Below are 23,957 nucleotides of genomic sequence, written 5' to 3' on the forward strand. Positions count from 1 at the left end.
TTTGACGCTTGACAGAACAGTTTTTTAAACTTGATTATAGTAAGGTTTGGTCCAGTCCACACAAGCCAGAATAAGTGTTTTTGTTGCAACAGAGCTGCACTCTAACTTTTACAGTGCTTTACTGTAGGAAATGATTTGGGAAAACCGAAGACACTGTTACTCAGCAGAACTATTTGGTTTGTACTCAGTTATATCTGCCCTTAATGATAAACCTTGCTCTAACTACTGTCCAACTAAGGGAAAGTGAACTGGGTTCTTTTTCTACATGTTAATTAAATTCCCACTTTTGAGTTCACTTGTATAGTGCCATTGAAGGCAATAGGGCTGTTTTGATGTAGCTAAGGATGTGATAAGCAAACTGAATATGCAAATACGAAGACATAATGAATGTGGAATCCCATGATACCATTTCTCAACCTAATTTTTCAGAGAAGAACTGCATTAAAGACTTGGTGTAGTGTAGACAAGTGGTTACTTGATCAAATTTGCCCCCCCCCACCAGTTGATTAGAGATGGTGACTGTCTAGATAATTCTATTCTAGATTATGAAAATGAAATGTTTATGTTTATGTCTCTCATGTTTGTTCAATTTTGTTGTTTCCAAGGAGTATCAAAATTGTTTTCACAAGACAAAAGAAAAACTAGAACAAAATCCAGCTGAAAGACAGTTTGATTTTAGTGAGATGTATATCTTTGGAAAATTTGAAACATTTCATCGACGTCTAGTTAAAATTATACATGTCTTCAGTACCATTACAACCTACTCAGTTCTGCAAGAATCAAAGATTGAAGGATTGGAAGTTATGGCAACAAAATATCAGGTACACACCAAGCAAATCTTGCCCTCTCACATCATTAGGCAGAGTTGGAATTAAAGCAACAAATGCAGATGATGGACTATGGAGAAATTTTAAAAATAGGCTGTACTAATCTTACTGGGTACTAGTCCGTTCTCAAAGATGTATATTGTTGAATCTACTTGAATGCAGAAGACTTTTATAGTCCATATAATTGCTGTTAAATAAGCATTTTCCATCAAAGGTTTAGAGAGAGGGATAAATGTGCAAAGAAGGAAGGGAGTATAAGCAAGAAAGGTTGGGGTGAAATAGGCAAAATATGCAAAACATGGATAAATGCAAGAGGTTAGGGCAGAGATACATGGATTCCTTATTTCCTTTCCTCACTATTCCTTTCACAGTCAAGTGCACAATGTCATGATTCTATCAGTATAAAAATGAAATTCATGGTATTTGAACATTGTGATGGGAGGTCACCTATTTAGGTTGTCTGGTGCTGATGTTTCACTGCTACAGCTTTGCCTTAAGATGAGTTGCCAGTAAAGAATTGTCTTGATAATGGTATTAGAGTAAAACTCCATGGACACACTCAAGAGCCATTGCACCACTGAAGCCCTGTGTTAAGAGCTTTATACAGGCCCTCTGTTCAGGGGGAGAAAATTTATGCTTCATTCTGAAATAATACATATCATATTAAGCTGTTGATGGTAAAAATCAAAGGCCAGTTAAAGAAAGGCCTGAAGGTCATTATGAGGCCATGCTGCTATTAAATGGTAGTAGCCTTATTTAAATTACTGAACTATGTGGCAGTGTCATAGGTATCCACTGTCTTGTGATTGGCTGAAACACTTGACAAGTAAAGGTTTCTGGAGTTCATTTACCAGTTGAATTGAACAGTATGAACACACGTAATCTTCTGTCATTTAGTTGCTATCTTAGATTTACTTTGTTCATGGAAGAAATTATTATAACAAGGGTTAAAAAAATCAGTAAGTTTAGATTAAAATGTCTTCACAATGGTGAATCCATCTATGCCAATGAAAAATATGGGGCTGGACTTAAATGATAAGTGGAGCATGACAAGCAGCTAGCATGCCGAACTGTGGCTGATCAGCAGGAGTAAACCCAACTTTTAACAGGATTATCAGCTACTGGTGTCGGGGAGCCAACCAATCTGTGCTTCCGTTTGTTGCAGCAATGCTGGAACAGTGGGCAAGTAACAAATGCTAGGCTGTTCATGCAGTGGAATGTGATTCTGAATAGTCCTCTTTTCCTCACAGAATACATTGATTAAAGGAGAATACTACTGATGGTGTGTTTTTGTTAGAAATTTAATGTGAACTTTTGTTCCCTTTGTCTGATACACTCTGGTGCAAAGTAGTAGTATATTATATGGAAGTGTTGCACACTTGTATGAGAACAAAAATTATTTATGGGTAACAAATATGTTTAAATGAGAAAATCACTAGGGTTTGAATTTTCTATCAGTTTTTACATTAAAACTTACAATAGGCGGGAGTGTTTTAAAGTGCAACTGCTGTGGTCTGTGTTGTAATTTTTTCCTTATCTGTCTCTAAGATTGTTTTGTTTATGCATTTGAAAAATGGAAATTTTAATATCTGTAGTAGAAAACACAGAACACAACCTTGTAAACCCAACAGATGTAAGTAACTGAACATGACAGGTTGCTTGATAAGGCAACTGTATTCTGATATTTTGTTTTCTTTCAAAAATTGTTTAGAGCATTGTTGCCACCATGAAGAAAAAGGAGTACAACTTCTTAGATCAACGAAAGACAGATTTTGACCAGGACTATGAAGAGTTTTGCAAACAGACCAGTGACCTTCATGTAGGTTGCATAATTAAGTGCTGGGTGATTTTTTTTTCTAGGTTAATTGATTGGAATGCCAAAAGGGGAAAGTGTCCATTTGCGGCAATATCAACTTGTGTATGCATGCTCTGATTTAATGGCTGGAGCACTTGGAGTGCTTTTGCTTATGGATCAAAAATACAAATTTCCATTTAGAATGAATGATAAATCTAATATCACTCCAATATCATACGGAACCTTTTTGGATTAACACTTCCTATCCATCCTGAGATTGATACAGCCTTTGGGAATGCTTAACTCTTGAGACTGTTTATAGGGGCTACACATTGCATTTAACTGTCTCCTGGTAAAACCAGCCTGATGCATAAAGGCCAACACACACATAGTATTCCAGTGCAGGGAATAGTAGAGGATGCTCACTTTTACAGAACTTAAGCACCCCTCCTCCCATTTCTCCCAGAAGAGAAGTTTCTATCTCTAATCCCCAAATGCAGGCTCTTAGGGGGCTGTATAATCCAGACAAACTGCACACACTAACCACTGGAGCCATGTAAATCTGATGGGAGAACTAAGTTGCTATACTAAGCCAATATCCGTGTAAGAGCTTGACTTGGCTGCCTTGGAGAAGGAAAGCATTCCCTCAGATTATAGTTGTTGACGTGGTTGAACAGCTGAGAAAACAAGAGCTTCTGTGGTCTCTGTAGCTACAGAGGGAACTGGAGAGGTAGATTGCTTTTCTGCTTTTTTCTTTTCACACAACGTCCAAAGTAGGATAAATGCAGCTGTTATCAGGTAAGTAGTTTGTGTTCATATACAGTCTATGATAAACACACTGATGAATAGTACTTTGTATATTTAATATGTGCACTCCATAGAGTGCTCCTTAGTATAACTGTTTTCCTTCTCCAGAATCAGTTAAAGACCTTTATGGACATCACCTTTGAAAGGATTCCAACTACTGAAAGAGCTCTTAGTATGCTGAAGAAATTCGAAAGGTAAAGGGATATTTATAAATATATCTAGTATGCCCTAGAGCAGCATACCAGTTTTCTGCACATTAAGTCAAATATAACCTCTTTTGACAAAGAAAAAATGAAGAAATTGGCTATAAAATGTTTTTGTTCTTGTTGGACATAAATTGATACTCAAGTAATTATTTTAAGTACGTCTCTTCACCAATTCGGATAAAAAGAAAGGATCTTACTTAGATTGCTTTAAAAGAAAAGCTGAACACTTCTGACAGTCTGCATAAGTAGAATTTATTTCTGGGCAGTTGCATGGCCACCACATTTGTGAAATCACCTGATCTTACTGACCTTAGATGACAGTGTAAACTTTATGTAAGGATAGTGGTTCTTGAATAATTTCTTAAGCTTTTTAGGGTCAAGCATATTTAACTTCTACATTGATTATAGACACTGGAAAGAAAAATCACTCAATTTTTGTTGTTGTTCTGTATCTCTAATGCAGTATCCAAAGTCTATTTATTGTTATCTGTCTTTAAGATTGAAATATAGCACAGGAACTGACTATCTGCATGTGGGCTGAAGGTTCTCTTTTGGATATTGAAATCTATTTGTTGTCATTGTATATCAAGATGTAGCATGCTCAATGTCGCATTGCCATGGTTAGCTGTGCTATCAATAGCTGAAGATGGGCTAGCAGTACTACTTTCAATCATTTAAATGGCAGAATGAAGGGCAAGCTCAGTCTGTACTGTCACAGTTTTCCTGCCCTTCTGTATAACTGAGTTCCTGTATTTCATGCCATTGGTGGGGTCAGGGTTGTGTTACTACTTGTTGAAAACCATGTGAGCTTATACTTGAAGATAGCACTAGTGAGATTCTCTTTATATGGGTGATAGAAGGATATTTCTAGGCTTATTTAGAAACACTTTCTGTTACACTGTCTAAACCTGGCCTAGTTTCTGGTTGTAGGAATGTATTTTGGAAGGTGTTGCTGAATGTCAGGCTGAGAATGCATTTGTCTTCCACAGAGCATACAAAAGTGTGTAAAAATGATTGTACATTCAAACTGAAAACTAGAAGAGCCTCCTAATCACTGAAGTCTTGTGGCAAATTTTCCAATGATCATCCTTGTTTTTTGTTTTTTTTTTATCAGATTAGAAATCCCCAGTCTTGGCATTGATGAAAAATACCAGAAAATCCTTCAGAACTATGGTCATGACATTGAGATGGTCTCTAAGCTGTACACTAAGCAGAAAAATGACCCTCCTTTGGCTCGCAACCTACCTCCAATAGCTGGTAAGATCTTGTGGGCACGCCAACTCTTCCACAGGATCCAGGAACCAATGGACCTCTTCCAACAGCATCCCACTGTTCTGCAGACAGGAGAAGCCAAGCGCATAGTCCGCAACTACAACAAAGTGGCAAAAGTCCTCTTGGAGTTTGAGGTTATTTATCACAGGGGATGGCTTCAGCAGGTAAAATATTTCACTTGCTGATGTGACGGTGAAAATTGAATTGTTTTTAGTATTTTTGCAGCTGTATTAATGCCTAGGGACCTACAGTGTTAGAAGCTGTATAAACATGGGATAAGTGGATTGCCGTGGTATAAGAAGTCCTTAACTGGCAGAGTACTGGTATAGGTAGCTACTGTACCTTCTCCTGCAGCTCCCAGCATGGGGGTAAAAATTGTGTGGGAGAGGGAATGACCAGAGTGTTACTGTGCTTTGGCTATTTTCCACTGGCAGATGTCCTCTTGGAGTTCATGGCCAACAGCTGAACTTTAGAGCACTTCCTAGGCTGCTTTAAAGTGTCATGGGATGGGGCCGGCATAGAACTTAAACCATAATCAAGGCGCAGGCCCTCATACTCTGCTGTGTCCCACAGATTGTTTTCTGAAGAGAATTTGGCCAACTTTCCTGTTGAAGTGCCTAGCTCAAAATGAAACATGTCCCTAGCTCAGGCAGCATACTATGCACTACAGGCAAATTCTATCCTTACTGTTCATAGCAGCATCAGGGGGCTGGCGGCATTACTGTGCTGGCAGATCATACTTGTTTGAAGCCACAGAGGGTGGATGGATATGGACTAGACTGCCATCTCAGTGCTTGAGAACAAGGCTAAGCTCCTTCTTTGCTGCTGTAGGAGCACTTGTGATGATAAAAGCTTCCTACATGCTCTCTTCTTAGTACACCCACTTGACAAGGTATGATTTTCCTCTATAGAAATAGGGATTTGATGGACACTTAGAAATATTCACTGCTTGTCAGTGACTGCTGAATGACTTATTGAGTTTCAAGCTGGTGGTAACATATGTGGCCTGGCTGACATGTTGCAAAGCTTTAGAGATACTGGAGGGACTTGTCTTTACCATTACATCCTACCATGAGAGCTCTAGAGTTGGTTTCTGTACCTGGTCTCCAGATGGCCTGTCCAGTAGTTATTGGGAACATAACAGAAATACTCATCTGTGCTGCTAGCAACTCCTTGCATAGACCACTTTGGCCATTCCAGAGATTAGTCACCAACTAGATCTATTCTGTCTCTAATTTTTGCTAAAAGAGTGTTACCTTGTCCATCTCCCTCTTTCTGCAGTAAGATAGTTACCATCATGATCTCTTGTTGTGTTGTCAGTCTAGTTCTGTTCAACATACATTGGTGATGAAGGAATTTGGACATTAAAAGTAAGTTTACAGCAATACTGGGCTTGTGTGTTTATGTTAGTACAGGAGGGGAAGAGGCATAAGGGATACTTCATGGAGAAGTGTTTAAAAAAATTAAGTGAAAAACATATAATAAATGCATGAGGAAAAGGATTGCACCACCCCAGCTATTGTGGAGGGGATAATGAATCTCTTAACAGAAATGTGGGAACTCCTGAATTTCTTTGTGGGAAAGTTGTGCTGCCTTATTTGCACAATGAATGTTATGGAACAGTAACATCTTGAGTAATGTACAGTCATATTAGCTGAATTATTATTAATGAACTTGCAAGATGTGAAATGACTTGACAGCTTCCTGAGATAATGAATTATTGCAGATGTGTTCAATGTGTCATTGCATTGAATTTGTGAGCAGCCTCTATAAGTGTGTTTTGGCCCTTGAAATATGGTGAAAAGCTCTCCTACATATCTGATTGGAAAGTAAAATATTGTGCCCAACATGAGATAAATCACATGGCAGAGTATTGCTTAGGCAGCCATTGTCTACAACTTTTGAACTGATAATGATGATCAAGGGGGAAATAATAATGAGGAATGGACATACAACAGCATAGTTATGGCTGAGACATAGCAGCAGCAGGTAGTTCAGATTGGTATTATTTCCCATACAAGGCAAGAAGCTGTGTTCTACTTACCCCCAAATAACTAAAAATACAGATTTGTCATTTTTAAAAATGTTATTAAATTTGTAAGCACCTAGAGCAGGGGTCGGTAACCTTTCAAAGAAGAGCTATTTTTTTGTTTTTGTCTTTGACCAAAATATTTCGAGAGCCACATCACATGCAAAGCTACTTGTAGAGTTAGAATTTATCAACCAATAATAATTGAACATATTAAAGTTATTACTACTCACCAATACTTTTAATGCGACTTCTGCCATTTGAATATGAATATAAGCAGGAGCGGGCTCTGGGCTGGGGCAGGGGATTGGGGTGCAGGAGGAGGTGTGGGGTTGGGGAAGGAGTTTAGATGCAGGAGGGGGTTCTGACCTGGGGCAGGGGGTTGAGGTATGGGACGGGGTGCGAGGTGCAGGCTCTGGCAAGGAGGCGCTTACCACAGGTAAGGTCCTGGAAGTGGCTGGCTGCTGGTACGTCTCTGCGAGCCACTGGCGGGGGAGGGGAGGCGGCTCTGCACATTGCCCCCCACCCCCAGCACCGTCTTCAAAGCTCCCATTGGCCGGAAACCGGCTAATGGGAGCTGCGGGGGCACTGCTTATAGGCATGGGCAGCGCATGGAAACCTGCTGTCCTCTCCCCCAAGGGGTGCACAGAGACATACCAGCAGCCGGCTGCTTCTGGGACCTGGGGCCAGAGCTTCTGGCATGGGGCCAGAGCCCTGCTGTGCCACCTGACGGGAGCCATCTGTGGTAAGCACCTCCCAGCCAGAGCCTGCACCTCGCACCCCCTCAAAAAATGGCTGCCTACAAGGGGGCAGCCAAAGAGCCACATGCTGCTCCGGCCCCCTGACCTAGAGAATAATAGTGTTAGAAGTAATAGCCAGCATGGATTTGTCAAGAACAAATCATGCCAAACCAACCTAATTTCCTTTTTTGACGCAGTTACTAGTGAACGGGGCAAGCAGAAGATATGATATAGCTTGATTTCAGTAAGGCTTTTGACATAGTTATATGTGACATTCTCATAGACTAGGAAAATGTGGCCTAGATGAAATTATTATAATGTAGGTTTGCAACTTGTTGAAAAACTATTAAAAAAAAAAAAGTTGAGTGATTTGCTGCCACACTGGGAGAACGAATCTAGGGGGTCCTGCAAGCGTCTGTCCAGAGTCCAGTACTATTCAGTCATTTCAATAGTGACTTGGATAATGGATTGGAGAGTATGTTTATAAAACCTGTGGATGACAGCAAGCTGGGAGATGTTGCAATCACTCCGGAGGACAGGATTAAACTTCCAAAGGACCTTGACAAACTGGAAAATTGATCTGAAATCAACAATAAGGGTAGTTAAGCACTGGAAAAGCCTTCGAAGAGAGGTTGTGGAATCTGTATCACTGGAGGTTTTTAGGAACAGGTTAGACAAACACTTGTGAGGGATGGTCTAGGAATACTTGATCTTGCATCAGTGCAGGGGGCTGGACGATGTGATCTCTTAGGCCTGGTCCACACTGGGGGGTAGTGTCGAGGTAAGATACGCAACTTCAGCTACGGGAATACCGTAACTGAAGTCGAAGTATCTTATCCCGACTTACCTCCCGTCCTCACCGCTCGGGATCGACGTCCGCGGCTTCCCCATCGACTCCGCTACCGCCACTCGCTCCGGTGGAGTTCCGGAGTTGACGGGAGCGCGTTCGGGGATTGATATATCGCGTCTAGATGAGACGTGATATATCGATCCTCGCAAAATCGATCGCTACCCGCCGATTCGGCAGGTAGTCTGGACGTACCCCTAGAGTCCTCTTCAGCCCTACATTTCTATGGTCTTGGGAGGTTCTCCATTCTATTTGTGACACTACTTTCTTCATAGCTCTGATCTGTGTTGCTGCATTAATTTTCATGTTCGTGGCCTGCCTGATTAATTTAGGTGGAATAAAGGTTCCCAAAGAGCTAAAGGTGTTAACATAACCCAGTTACAGTTGAATGTTAAACAGTTTTAAACAAGGTTTGGAGTTTGGTATATAGTGACCGTAGCCTGCTTAGTACCATAGCAAACACACCATTAAAAGCTTTTTAAACCTCTTATTGAAGATACAGAAAAGAAGTGCTGGTGGGAGTGGGGGTGGGGGGAAGGGGATGGGAGAAGGGCTTATTAAAGTATTAAGTAAGGCTTTTATTTTAACAGCATTTTTTGTTTCCATTTTTTAGCTGGAGAATTTTTAGAAGGAAATCCCCCTTGTCAGACAGTTTTTTTGATATTATATTACATATTATATTATTATAGCTAGTAATAGCTGGCCTTTTTGGCGAAAAGAGAAGTTAGTTGAGCTGGGCGGGAGCTGTTATTGCGGCTGCTAAACTTGGATTCCATTTCCTAAAAAGACAAACACGCACAAAAGAGAAGAGAAAAGAATAGCAAAGCTAGAAAATGCAGCTCTGTCTGTTTCTTGTTGACTAGTACTTGTAAACTTACTGAGAAAACACAGGCACAGCATATTGTTTTGTTAGCAGGCTGTTTAGGGCACTGTTTTTAGGTGTGCAGGCTCACAGCAGCATTGCAAAATATATAGCTTTGGCCAGCTAAGCCCAACTCTTATTAAACAGAAAGCAAAAGAAGAGAGATAGGAAAGAAAAGAAATAAGGTAGAAAAAGATAGGGGAGATAAAGTCTCAGAACCCACATGGTGGTCAGGATTCAGCTGGAGCTAGAAGAGGTGGCAATGTCATCTGGGCTCCCCCCACCATTTTTTTGCCCAGATTGGTCAGGACACGTCTTCGTATCAGGATGATGAAGGCTGGGGTCCCAGGAGACAGAGGAAGTGGCAGTCATGATGGTGAAGCTAGCTCCAGAAGCCAATTTGTCCCCCAAAGGTTTTTTTTTTAAATGACCGTAAAAAGGAGGGATAGGTAGAATAGCCCATTTCCTTGCTGTTTTGTTACTAATTAGTCCTAATTTCTGACACACCAGTTTTTGTTTATAAATTTTTGGTCCTTAACTTTTTTTGTTCACCAGGCATGATTTTAACAGTCCTTAAGTGGTATTAGTGAAACCCTTCTTGTTTAAATTAATTTAGTTTTTTGGGTTTCTTTACCTTTTTTGAAACAATTTTATATAATAGGTCATTGTGACAATTCATGCATCATTACCCACTTTTTACAGTTGAGCTCACAATTAGGGTAAACTTGTAGGCCCAAGTATTACAACGGGCCCAAAATTCAGAAGAAAATATAGGTAGTTACTTAGCTTGGCAGGAAGGCAGTTTTTCACTCTAATCTACATGGAGGTGATATTAAGCTTAGATTCAGACTGTATCAGATTTGAGTATTAGTTTGTTTCCACTAGCACTTTTGTAATTCAGACTTTATGTGTATATTTGAATCCAAATTCAGAACATAGTATTGACTTGGTTGTGATTATTTGGCAAGACTGTTCCTTGTTTCCTGCAGATTGAAGTAACAAAAACAGGGCTTCAGGCATCCCTGTTGGTGAAGGCTCCAGAGACAGGAGAATTATTTGTAAATTTTGACCCTCAGATATTGACTTTAATTCGGGAAACAGAGTGCATGGCTCACATGCACCTTGAAATCCCGCCCTTCGCCATTGCTCTACAGCAAAAGCAAGACTCATACAAGAAGAATTTCAATCAACTGCAGGTAGGTTTATTTTATTCGTTTAGATCTGCATAGAGCTATTGAAATCTCCAATAATTTCATGAAAGATAAAAATACTATCTTATTTAAACATTGAAAATGAACAAATTCAGACTACTATGCACCAGGAAAGTAATTAAGGTGGGAAAAGGACTTGACAGTTCACCTCCATCTTTTTCATGCAATTTTTTAGGTGCTACTATGACTTTGTCCTTAAACATAACCTCTAGGAGGCATGGCAGTGTGGAAGGAAGGCACACTGAGGTCTAGAAGTTTGGAGGGGTGGAAACAGTTCCTAAGTAATATAACCTTATTGATGTATGAGTTCAGGCAAAACAGTTGACATTTCTCAAACACAACTGTGGTTCAGCTTTGAGCACAATCTGGGTAGGGGACAGCAGTGAGGCATGCCGACCCACCAGTTGCCTCTAAGGCCTGGTCTACACTAGCGGGGGGGTGGGGGTCGATGTAAGATACGGAACTTCAGCTACGGGAATACCGTAGCTGAAGTCGACGTATCTTATTTTGACGTACCTCTCGTCCTCACGGCGCAGGATCGATGGCTGCGGCTCCCCTGTTGACTCTGCTACTGCTGCTCACTCTGGTGGAGTTCTGGAGTTGATGGGAGTGTGTTCGGGGATCGATATATTGTGTCTAGACGAGACGCGATATATGGATCCCCGATAAATCGATCACTACCCACCGATATGGCGGGTAGTCTGGGCATACCCTAAAAGTATTGTGCCTTGGATAGGCACAAAGAGTCCAGTAACTAGGCAGTGCAGCTGCTGCACCAGCATTATACTTGGTGTACTTTTTGGGCCTGCTGTGCTAGAAGATGCAGAGAGAAGTTGGATCTTTGGTTTCTCCCCTTGTCTCTTAATTTCCTTTTTGGAAGTTAGCTGTCATCAGCAGTGATACAAGCCAGCAGCAATCATTAGGCTCAAAAGAATGTGACCAAGGATGGAAGATGGCTGGTGGGGAAATCTCATGATTTTACTGCAAGCTCTTGGGTCAGGGATTCTCATTTTCTCTGGGTATGTTTACAGTGCAATAAAAGACCCATGCCATGGCTGCAGCTGGCCTGGCTCACAGGGCTGGGAGCAGGGAGGGTCTCAGAGCCCAGATTCCAGCCCGAGCCCCAACATTTACACTGCTATTTTTAGTCCTGCAGCCCGAGTCTGAGCTCTGAGACTCAATGCCATGGGTTTTTTATTGAAGTGTAGACATACCCTTTTTGTATAGCACCTAGTCCTAACTGGAGTCTTTGCGTGCTACTGCAATACGAATATATAATATAAGCTTTTTTAACTCATCTCCTTCAGCTCACCCCCCTCTTGTTGCTCCTTTTCTTCATAATTATTTTCTCATATGGGCACTGTAATGATTGCTTGATGCTTTTTCAGTACTTTGAAGCTGTCAAATGTTTCATACTATGACAAATCTCCAAAAATATTCTGAAACTTTATGGTTGGGTTGTGAGAGCCAGTTGTCACTGGGGCGTGAGGAAGGGGTTTCAGTAAAAAGCTTATACCTAGACTCTTTTTATCTCCATCATTCTTCTAGAGACCCATTGGTCTGGCTCAGAGCAGAGAGGGTCAAAGCTGACTTTTAGCTACTGTTAATAGACTGGGTTTCAGGAGAGGAAGCAAGTCCTGGGGAAAACTTCATTGGCTTAATATGCTGATTTCAAAGAATGATGCGGAGGTGCTCTGGTCCACTTCAAGAAAGAGCCCTGTGACTCTGCTGAGATTCCTGTATAATAAAATAGAGGAAAGGAGGCCTGTTTCTGACCATTCTTGTTTCGCCATGCTGGGAAACAGAAGTCAGTGTTCTGGGAATGCAGGATCCCCTTTCTTGGAAATAGAGCTTGAGCGGGGTCATGTTTTCATGACTGAGAAGGAACTCTTGGCGAGTAAAACCTGTGGAGAGTTCAGGAAGAGGCCTATAGATTGGTTCCTACTCAAAACTTTTGGATTTCAAGAAACTCAAACAGATTAGATCACTTGTCAATTTAAACAACTGGTTTGGACTTATTATAAACCAGGGTGTTTATAGAATACCATTTCAATCTTTGTCCTCCTTTATATATACATTTCAGTGGTGGGCAGTGGCATCCTGTCATGCTGTTTTGTGTGGTAAGATCACACGGTAGTGAAACAAGAATATTTCAAACTAAATGTTTGTAGCCTCTGGATATCTTTATATCAAATTTCCAGGTATATTCACAGATTTGTTAAAAACATATTCTGGCTAACTCCGTTTAAACTTAAAACTGCATGACCAGTTGTCAGAATGTCTTCATATGATGTCTTTTGACTGGGATGTTAAAAGATGGCCTTTCTTAAAAAAATTAGAAATATTGGCTTTGGCTCTCAAAAATATTCAAAATTCTGACTACTAATTTACTTGTATTATCATTTAGGTCCCATGAAAAGGTATTGCAGAAAAAAGACTTTAACACCAATATGATATCCATATATAGACTTGACCCCCTGACCCACCAAAACTAAACCTACTTCTTACAATTTACCAACTTTTTTAGCATTTAATGTCCAAACTACTTAATACAGCAAACACTGATTTTTCAAAAAGGCTCCAGAGATAATCCTGGCAATTACAGCCTGTTAAGACTAACTTCAGTACCAGGCAAGTTGGTTGAAACTATAGTAAAGGACAGAATTATCAGATACATGGATGATGAACACAATATGTTGGGGAAGAGTCAACATGGCTTTTGTAAAGGGAAATCATGCCTCACCTATTGATTAGGATTCCTTTAGAGTGTCAACAAGCATGCGCACAGGGTGATGCAGTGCATATAGTGTACTTGGATTTTCAGATAGCCTTCGACAAGGTCCCTCATCAAAGGCTCTTAAGCAAAGTAAGGAGTCATGAGATAAGAGAGAGAGTCCTCCCAGGGATCAATAACTGGATAAAAGGTGGGAAACAAAGGTACGAATAAATGGTAAGTTTTCACACTGGAGAGAGGTAAATAACACAGCTTCCCAGGATCTGCCCTGGGACCTGTGCTATTCAACATGTTCATGCTCAATGTGCAGCAGCAGTCAAAAAAGGTAACAGAATGTTAGGAACCATTAGGCAAGGGATAGATAATAAGAAATAAAATATAATCCACGGTCTAAATCCATGTTACACCCACACCTTGAATACTGCTTGCTGTTCTGGTCACCCCATCTGTTGCAGTGTATGATCATCCCGTTCCCCTTTGAGGTGGATTGTGGGTGTCATGGCACTGCAGTTACAGTCTACCAGACTGTCCTGGGATTCAAGATACTTTGGCTCAATGGCCAGAGTGAAAGTGGCTAATGACCCGAAACAAAGTGGCGGCCCTCAAGTGCTGGGCTGCATGGCCTAGTGGCCAGGGTCAGGGGCTGCCACCCGGGGGGGTGACACCCGGGATAGGGGGACCCAAGCCCTCCCTACTTCACTAGGTCCCTGCCCAGGGTCCTGCCAGTGGCAAGTGTGTCCACCAGCCAGTCAGTAAGGATCCTGCTGCAACACACTGACTCTGCTTTAAGGGGGTTACAACTCACTCGCTCCCCCTCCCTACTTCTTACCCTGTTTCCTGAAGTCGTGGTCTGTTTGATGTTGGGGTCTCCGGGCTCTTTGGTGCAGGTAATTCTCTAAGACTCTGACTGCAGCTGGTTAGCTGTAGGCAGGGCCGGCTCCAGGCCCCAGCACGCCAAGCGCATGCTTGGGGCGGCATGCCGCGGGAGGTGCTCTGCCAGTCGCTGGGAGGGCAGCAGGCGGCTCCGGTGGACCTCCCACAGGCATGCCTGCAGATGCTCCACCGGAGCCACGGGACCAGCGGACTCTCCGCAGGCATGTCTGCAGGATGTCCACCGGAGCCGCGGGACCGGCAACCGCCAGAGTGCCCCCTGCGGCATGCCGCCGTGCTTGGGGCGGCGAAATTGCTAGAGCCGCCCCTGGTGTAGGCAACAGGTCTCCTGTCTGGTTCTCGGGATCTCTGGCTCCCGCAGGCAAGGGCTATAGCGGCTCCTGGGCTGGAGCTTCCACGAAGCATCCTTCCTCTTTGGCACTCATCCCAGACTGAGCTGAGCTGTTCTCCTTTATACTAGCACAGCAGTTGGAGCATGCCCAGCATGGTCTGAGGGTGGGATTAACCCTTTCTTGCTAGTGTGGGGTATGCACAGCCTGTCACACCATCTCAAAAAAGATGTATTAGAATTGGAAAAAGTACAGAGAAGGGCACAAAATGATTAGGGATATGGAACAGCTTCAATATGAGGAGAGATTAAATTCTGGGACTGGTCAGCTTAGCAAAGAGATGACTGATGGGAGGATATGATACAGGTCTATAAAATCATGAATAGTGTGGAGAAAGTGAATAAGGAAGTGTTATTTACCCCTTAGCATAACACAAGAACCAGGGGTCACCCAAGGAAATTAATAGACAGCAGATTTAAAGGAAGGAAGTACTTCTTCACACAATGCTCAGTCAACCCGTGGAACTCATTGTTGGGAAATGTAGTGAAAGGCAAAACTATAACTGGGATAAAAAAAGAATTAGATAAGTTCATGGAGGATACGTCCATCAATGGCTATTAGCCCAGATGGTCAGAGATGCAATCTCGTGCTCTGGGTGTCCATAAACTTCTGGCTGCCAGAAGCTGGGACTGGATGACATGTCAAAATTGCTTTGTTCTATTGATTCCCTCTGAAACATCTGGCACTGACCACTGCTGGAAGACAGGATACACGGTTAGATGGACTATTGGTCTGACTCAGGATAGCCATTGGTAGGTTCATGTTAAAGTGTTCCTTTGTGTTAGAATCCTGCACCCATCCACACTTGGCTGCAGTATCTTGGCCTCAGACCAAAACTGAAAAAAGTAACCTTAAATTTTGGATGCCCAGCTTGAGTCATCTGAGACCTAATATTTCACAGGTGTGGATCCACTTGGCACTACAATTGCTTTAGGTTAGTTTGCAGTTACTCACTCACCTGTGGAAAAATTAGGCTTTAGGAGAGTTAAGGTGGGTACCCAAAGCTAAAGGGTGTCTTTTAGAACTTGTCCCTAGGTGGTGTACTAGGCTCTGAGAACTAGACGTGTATCCCGTCATTGTACTAAATGGTACTGTTGGAAGTGCTGTCTACTAGATTAAATATAAGAGGCCTTGATCAATATGTTCAAGATACCATTTTGTTTTCAGCAAGGATGTTAATTTTGTTATCCTAGCCGAATTCTAATTCGGATTAGACAGTGACACTGAGGTCCCCTCAAAGCTTCATTTAAGTTAGTTCTTCTCTTCCCTTTGTTCCAATTATGTTGTGCAGTGGTGGCAGTGCATTTCAGTGATCAAGTGTTTGTGGTATTTTTTTGTAGGAGACTTTAGGATTCTTAAGGATTAGTAGTGTCATTAAAAATATAGCGTTAAAGCCAATGTGAAAAGAATCAAATGTTTCATTGTTTCAAAAATACTTTTTATAAAATGGAAAATAATAAAAACCTGACTTCATGATGAGTGGAACTTTGTTTTTAATTAACTAGGTGCAAATATCAGCATAGCAAAAGGTTTGCATCGTGCTTGTTAATTGGTGTTCTTACCCTCCATTTATTTCAGATGATGCTGGCAGAATATAAGAGAATTAAATCAAAAATACAAACACCCATTGATCAACTAATGGCTCCTCACTTAGCTAATGTAGATGATGCTATCCAGCCTGGTTTAACTTCACTAAACTGGACCTCCTTGAACACTGAAAAATACATAAATAATATTTTTGACAAACTAGGTAAGCATGCTTGTAGTGAATCAGTATTCTTCCACTAAACTCTGAGTTGTTTGCTTCAGTCCAGATATACGGTCCAATGTTAAGTGCAACATTCATTTTTATTATACAAATTATGCTGTTGCATAAATTAAAACACCAAAATTCTCACCTGTAATGTACTGTAATGCTTATTCACCCCACGGGAGCCAAATTCTGAGCTGCCTTAAATTCAGTTCAATCTCACTGACTTCCCTGGGATCACAGTGGGGCTGTATGGGGTATACACCAATATTGCTGCCATGCCAATACTTGAAGAAAATAAGAGGGAAAGGGGCAAACTCTATCAAACTTCACCATTGTGATATTCTCCTCCACTTCCCCAGCAGCTCCCACATATCAATCTCTACCTTGTCTGGGCTTCTCTGCACCTTTACCTAAAGGTCCTCTTATGTTGTCACTGAACAACTTCTTATCTTTCTGAGTTTGCATTTTTTTCTAAAACTCTTGTAAATCCACTAATACATAAGCTGCCATCCAGGGCTCCAGTGCCTTTTGAATTTTTAGCATGTGTCATACTGGGACAAGCAAAAATAAACTCCCCAGGCCTCACAAAACTAAAAAAAACCCCCAAAAACTGAAAAGAGAATACAAATAACATTGTATGGCATGCACCTTCGTCTGCAACAGCCTGGGAGAAGAGATGGGTTTTGTAGCCTGTCCCAAAGGTCAACAGATCTGGCTTACTTCAGATCCATTTAGTGCCAAAGATACCTACATCCCATCCAAAAGTTCCTTCATCTCTAATAACTAAAATTACTTATATCAGGAAAAAATACAGGAAATGGTGCTTAACATGACTCACAAAGTGAATCCTGCAACATTAAGTTACCTATCCATAAATGACCTGGGTCCCTGATTGTGGCTGTTTGTCACATATTGTACTCCACTGTTAATTCATGTCAGATGCTGAGCTTTGAGCAGTCACTTAAGTTCTCTCAACTGAAACATCTAGAAGAAAAAAAAACCTGTGTAGATAATGCTTGCAAGCTTCTTCGAAGTTAAAAAATGTTATTTAAGTGCAGGGTGGTATACCTTGTCAAAATGTTTTAATATTAGTTTGGATATATGGACAGTCAGTAAATTAATTGGTATAAAGGAAAAAACTTGCTTGCTTGTTGCCGCTCATAAATTTCTTAATTGCAAATTCTGAGTTTTTGAGTAGTAGGTAGTGAAACTGGGTCCAGATTTTGCTTCACATTGTCTGTTGCACACCTGCTAAAATGGTAGTTCTTAGAAAAACTTTATTTCATTAATTCATAAGCCTTACTCCTTAAGTCATAACACTTAAAATGAAAGAAAAATTGATGTAGTCTAATGTGATCAGTCCAAATATATCAGCATGTTGAGGACAAAAGCATGAGAAAGGAATTAGGTGGGGCTTTATAACAAATACCATCTCCTCCCTTTGAATCTCTTTTGGATTTTTTTTTGTATGATCTTTTGTTTGGAAAGCTGAGCTGGAGCTGCTGCTTGATCGAGTGAATGATCTGATAGAATTTCGTATTGATGCTGTTCTACAAGAAATGAGCAGTGTGCCGCTTTGTGAACTGCCAGAAGATGAACCACTTACCTGTGAGGAATTTCTCCAAATGACTAAGGTTATGAGACTTACTCTTCTAAAAATATGTTTAGTTACTCTACATTGAAGTATGTGCTTGCTTAGTGAGTGTGACATGCTTTTCATTAGACATGAACACTGCACTAATGATTTAAATTACTGAAGTAATTTGATAATGAGAATGACTAAAAATATCCCAGTTCTCCGAGAGTGACATGTTTAAAATGCACAAATGTAGGAAAAGCACAAATGTTTCAATTATGAGGTGGCTTGTTGAGCTTCCAGTGTCAGACAGGCTATTGTAGTTACTCTTTGTCCTGTTTTATACCAATTAACTTAATTTGAAGATCTTCCATTCACCCTTTTTCCTTTCACTGTCTTAGAGGTCTGACACTTGTCATGACATGGTTTCTTTGAAGCAAAAAGGGTTGGAGGTGCCTGTGAACATGCTTTGGCTGACCGGAGGGGTCAACTCTCAACTGCTCTGGAGAGTAATACTATGGAGATGGTTGGGAATTTGCAGGGTATTTTTTCTCCCCATGGCCTCCTGAGCTCATCGGGATAGAGGGGGCCAGTGCACAGGCAAACCCTACCCCTGAGACACTACAAAAGAGTAGCTCTATGATCCTTGGAAAGACTTCATTCCCCACAGAATGGTATGAGTTAACCCAATCATATTCAAGTTTTTAGTTTTTACATGTAATAGGCAAGTGAAAACAAGTATTGCCGGTTAAAGCACAGTGAATTCTGGAATGAGGTGTTAGAATTACTTACAGAATTTAAAATTGCGAACAAAGAACAAATTAATTTTTAACTGACGTTCCACAGGCTTTCAGTTACAGGGTTTCTCTTAAAACAACTAACCAAATTATTTAACCGTCTTCATGGAGCTAGTTCTTATGTCCATAAGTAGTCGCAGTGATGTCATGTGACTACTCACGTAAGTGTTAGCATGGTCAGATTTCCATGATTCTTAAAACAGTAAGACACAGCAAGCAGTGCATTTCTAGGCAAGTGTGTAATATAATTTCAGTGAAAGACCCTCTGAGAAGTAATCATACCTGAATACTTTCCCTTCAGTGTAGTTAGGATGTAACCTGTTGGTGGCAGGAGGGTAGTTTAAAGCCCCCAATGCATGCAGTGGTCAGTGATACAAAGGTAATGGGCATCCATAATCTGTAAATTTGAAATATTTTGGGTAAAACTATAATTTGGATCTAGATAGCTAGCAATAAGTGGGAAAACAGATAAGAAAATGTCTTGGGCTGGATAAAGAATTGGAGTGCTGCTGTGGTAACCCTAAATATGGGGATTCTAATAGGTACATTGATGCAAATACACCTGTAGTAGTGAAAACAATCCTGAATGAATAACTTCTAAACAGGAGCAAGTGGCAAAGTAAGGACTTGTCTAAACTGAAAAGTTGAACCACTTAACTATACCAGCATAGTGAGTGATAACAACTCTGTGTTGTGGATGCAGTTGAACTGGGATAAAGGTGCATTACACTGTTCTAGTTTATTCACATAAGGGAAAGAAAATAAGCGTTGCCTTTATACTGGAATAACTGCATCCCCCCTAGGGATTGTGCTGGCATAATTTACTGGGGTTTTAAAAAAAAAGAGTCACAACCTTAATTTAATAGTTGCATTGGAACAAAATGTGCAGACCAAGCCTAAGTCACAATTGGAAGTGATCTTGATTATTTGGAAGCATAGTATATTACATGTCTTAGAACATTAAAATGTGCTAAAGGAAAATCTTTCCAGTTATTGATTATATTGAACTAGAATACCTGTTTGTGTGAAACTTCTCAGTGGAATATAAGGTGAAGCCATCGGCCTCCAGTGCACCCAAGAAAAGAGACCATCAGCCTTACTCTGTAATGTCTTAATACAGTTATAACACATGTAGCAAAAATAAAAGTTTTAGAGCTGACCTCTTAAAGATGAATTTTGATTTTTGACATTCTACTGACAATGGAGAGACGTGTTCTAGGTGCAGTCAATTGCAGATACCTGTAGCAGAGAAGACTAACTTTCTTGAAAGATATCTTGATCCTTTAGACATCAGGTTAGTGATTAGAAAATCAGAATGGAAAGACATCTCATTGGAAATTATTGAAGCCGTCTATCTCATGTGCTGCTTCAGTGCTTCTGCAAAGCTGCATTCACTACTGATCACAGGTCCAAAACCAGAGGCTGAATTGAAACGTTCTGAAATAGTTTCATTATGTAAAATACCATGATTTCTATTAAAAGTCATAACTTTTTGTCAATCAGTTGAACTTGTAAAATTTTTTTTCAGTTTCTCAATTTTAAGTTTTGGAGCTCTTCCTCACTTTTTTTCAAATGGGAAATTAATAGAAGTGAAAAGGTGGGAACTTGCCCATATTTTTCAATTTAAAATTAAACTTTCTGTTTTGAACACTTTTGACCAGCCTTAATGAAATTACAATAAGAATAGATATGTAACTGCTCTGTGTTAATATTTTGTCCCCTTCCCATACTTTCTGTTAACTATTTCACTTTAATCACTGTTGCTCTAAAAAAGTTTTGGTATCCCGCCTGCCAATCTTAACCATGAATGCAGCGCTCACCAGTATTTCCCTTGTGACCTGATGAAAGAATAACATGGAATTGATTAATGGTCCATCTGGACTGTCTAACTGATTCAAAATTGCAGAGTGTTTTTTAAGAAAACAAAACAAAACAAATTTGCTGATATAAATGGGACAGGCTGGATTATGCAGCTTCTTCCCTTTCTCACTAGTGTTCCTTATGAAAACTTAATAGTTTGGTGCAAATTTTGAGCAAAGTTGTGTGACTCATTAAATTAAACAAAATTACCTTGAAAAACACTATTGTTGAGCGAGCCTGATCGTGCCAGACTTGCTATTGCTAACATAATTGTTCAAAATCATGAATTAGGCCCCTTCCCAAAAATCAAGATATTTTAAAAGTAAAATTTGGCTGTCTATGTGCCTTCTGATTTTTTTGAGCTTTTACATTAATTAAACCTAGAAAGTGTTTTTTTAATAAAAGCTGAGATTCTCATGCAGTACCAGACTCTGGCACTTTAAGAAAAACAAATATCAAAATAATCATGAGATTGCTTCAGTTCATGGCATTGCACACTTGATCAATTTACATACCTTATTCCATATCTAGTCTTATTGATGGTAGTGGGATTACTCATAGGATAATGTACCACTCAAAGTTGTTTGTGCCAGCAAAGACTAAAAAAACCAAAACAGACTCAACAGTATTTGATGTATTTATTGATAGGAACTCTGTGTTCAAGGTGCACAAACTTTGCTTTTGAAAAGCTCATTGGTGGAAGAAGCAGCCAATGAGCTGATAAACATGTTATTGGACACAGAGGTGCATTCCAAAGGAGAAGATGAGAAGTCAGTTCTGCTTCCAGTCAATGCTGAAATGAGTGAGGTGAATGAAAGTACAGGTAAGAGGAAACACTTCAAAAGCAGTTGTCTTTTGCTTCACACTTAGTTGTCTGTACATGTAAATAAAATATGCTGGGGTCCCAGAGGGCTCATAGTTAATTTGATACTTAGAGCCTTTCACATCTACAGATTACAGGCCTGAATCTAGTTTAGAGTGACTGAAAGGTGATACGAAACCTTTCAGCTGGCTAGTGACATCAATCCTACTCGCACAGCCAAGTGTCCATGTCACAGAAACTAGCAGTGATAGGCATTGTTTGGCCACCACATTTCATAGAGAAAGGACAAGGCTTGACTGGATAGGCAGAAAGACATATCTTCACATTCCCGGGGTAAATCTACTAGGTCTGTATTGAATATAGAATTTAGTCTTCAGGTCACTGTAAACTGCAACATGGGCAAGACATGGACATCCACTCTCGTACATTTCTTTATGAAGATGGTATTAAAAATTGTTAATTTCCAGACCTGTAATTGCATTCCTGTTTCTCTCCATAGTTTATTAAATTATGTTCTAAATTACTATAATTTTACTGATTTGCTTTTAACAACAGAGGAGGAAGGGAGAAAGGAGAAACTGGCATCCTCTCATACAGCAAGTCAGATTATGGCTGGGATGTCTCCTCCTTTAACAAAGAAGAAGAGAAAGGAGATGGAAATGTTAGAGGAAGAAGCCCAAGAACTGCTTACCCACTTCAATCACCGCAATATTGACGCCCTTTTGAAGGTCACTCGGAACACTCTGGAGACCATACGCAAGCGTATTCATGCCTCTTCTGCGATTAGCTTCTTAGGTAGCCATAGGTTCTACTACTTTACATTTTAATTAGTATGCTGAAAAGAACAATTAGACATGGTATCCTAGTACCATGCTAAACCAATGCCAGATCTTCAAAGGAGGGTGGAATAGGTGAACAAGCAATTTTGTGGGCTGGCTTGTTACACCACAGTTGCCTGCATTGTACATTTTCCCAGGGAATTTTTCCCCATAAGATGAATCCCCAGCTACTGGTTGGTTATGTTTATTATGGCAAAATTAAATATAAATATTTTGTGGCCAGATGTATGAAAGTAGGTATAGCCTTGTGCATGCACAGGGTGACCAGACTTTGTAACTGAAAAGCTGGGACACTGTAACCTGTTGGGTCTTGAAGTTTGTACAGAGAGGTTTTGGCACTACAGGTATCAAGTCCCTCCGCTTCTTAGCTGACAAGCTGCCACAGACAAACACGCATCTTTTAGGACTTGTTCATATATCATGAGAGTGGACACAAATCCAATTTATTTTCTTGGCAGCCCACCTTTAAAGACATGAATAAAATTAGAGGCTTCCATCTTTCATCTAAGTTGCATCTGCAATTTTGTGCACCACAATATTTGAGTATTCAAAAATTCATATCTTATTTAATGTACAAATTTGTATTTGAGTGCACAAATCAGATTATTTGCTGATAGCTTTGTTCAAATGTTTGTATACCAATCAGCTTTTGTGGTGGGGGGAGTGCATAAAGTAATAGCATAAGAGTTTAGAGGATTTTTGTGCTGCTATTGACTTCAGAGTCTTTTAATGCAGCCTCAGTTACAAAATAAGTAGCTGGAATATGTGTTCCCCTAAACAGTACTAAGTTCAGTAACCACTAATATGCTATATTTTAAAAAAGCTATAGATGGTGAAAACAGATCACTGTAAATTGGTTTAGTTTCATATCCATGGACAAAATAAAGAATACTGTACAGGTTTTTAAAACTGTACTTCTAACAATCTGTTTTGTTTTTCCTTTAGACAATGACAGTGCTTCTAAGCAAAAACAGAGTGCTCAGCCTATTTTTTGGACTAGCATTAACCTGTCTATCCCAAATATTGTTATGATGCCAGCTTTGGATGAGGTACAGCAAACACTTAATAAAGCTGTGGAGAGTATTGTCAGTGTCATGAAAGGAGTTGGGCAGTGGAGTAAAGAGAGAATGTCTAAGGTGTGTCTTCAGTAGACTTTGTTTTAAAATATATTTAAAAATCCTGCTCTTGAAAAATTTCTGACAGAAAATAAATATGATCATTCTACTTCCTACACAGAAAAAAATGCTAGAAAGAAAAATAGCTGCTTTGCGGCGCAGTAGTGAAGACAGTGATTCTGATGATGGAATGAGAGAGACTGGAGTCAAAAATGCTCAGGGTAATTAACTTTATAATATCACTGCCTGAGATTTAGACATAAATGTTGTCTTTCCTATGGTATGTGTTCTGGGATATGTATAACTACTTGGATATGAAGATGATATCACTCAGAATACACTAATCTTATATCACCCTGGAGTCCAGATTTGTGGTGCATGAGCAGAAGAGGGTGCAAATACAGTGAGGGACTGGGCACAATCCCTGTGCTTGCTATCCTGGTATATGAGGATCAGGAGAGTCTACAGCAGTGGTTCTCAAAGCCGGTCCGCCGCTCGTTCAGGGAAAGCCCCTGGTGGGCCAGGCTGGTTTGTTTACCTGCCTCGTCTGCAGGTTTGGCCGATCGCGGCTCCCACTGGCTGCG

General features: G+C 40.4%; 1 protein-coding gene across 1 annotated transcript in view; it reads left to right on the forward strand.

The window, feature by feature from the left end:
- Nucleotides 1-23,957, forward strand: part of DNAH5 (dynein axonemal heavy chain 5) — a 263,441-nt gene that overhangs the window by 95,258 nt on the left and 144,226 nt on the right. Inside the window, exons 11-21 of the mRNA XM_045006969.1 lie at nt 606-821; nt 2,539-2,646; nt 3,538-3,623; nt 4,750-5,071; nt 10,375-10,581; nt 16,189-16,360; nt 17,852-17,997; nt 21,245-21,419; nt 21,975-22,214; nt 23,204-23,394; nt 23,495-23,594. Coding sequence (XP_044862904.1) covers nt 606-821; nt 2,539-2,646; nt 3,538-3,623; nt 4,750-5,071; nt 10,375-10,581; nt 16,189-16,360; nt 17,852-17,997; nt 21,245-21,419; nt 21,975-22,214; nt 23,204-23,394; nt 23,495-23,594 — 1,963 coding nt within the window. The remainder of the gene's footprint in view (nt 1-605; nt 822-2,538; nt 2,647-3,537; nt 3,624-4,749; nt 5,072-10,374; nt 10,582-16,188; nt 16,361-17,851; nt 17,998-21,244; nt 21,420-21,974; nt 22,215-23,203; nt 23,395-23,494; nt 23,595-23,957) is intronic.

This window comes from Mauremys mutica, chromosome 2, assembly GCF_020497125.1.
Source record: "Mauremys mutica isolate MM-2020 ecotype Southern chromosome 2, ASM2049712v1, whole genome shotgun sequence".
Taxonomy (NCBI): Eukaryota; Metazoa; Chordata; order Testudines; family Geoemydidae; genus Mauremys; species Mauremys mutica.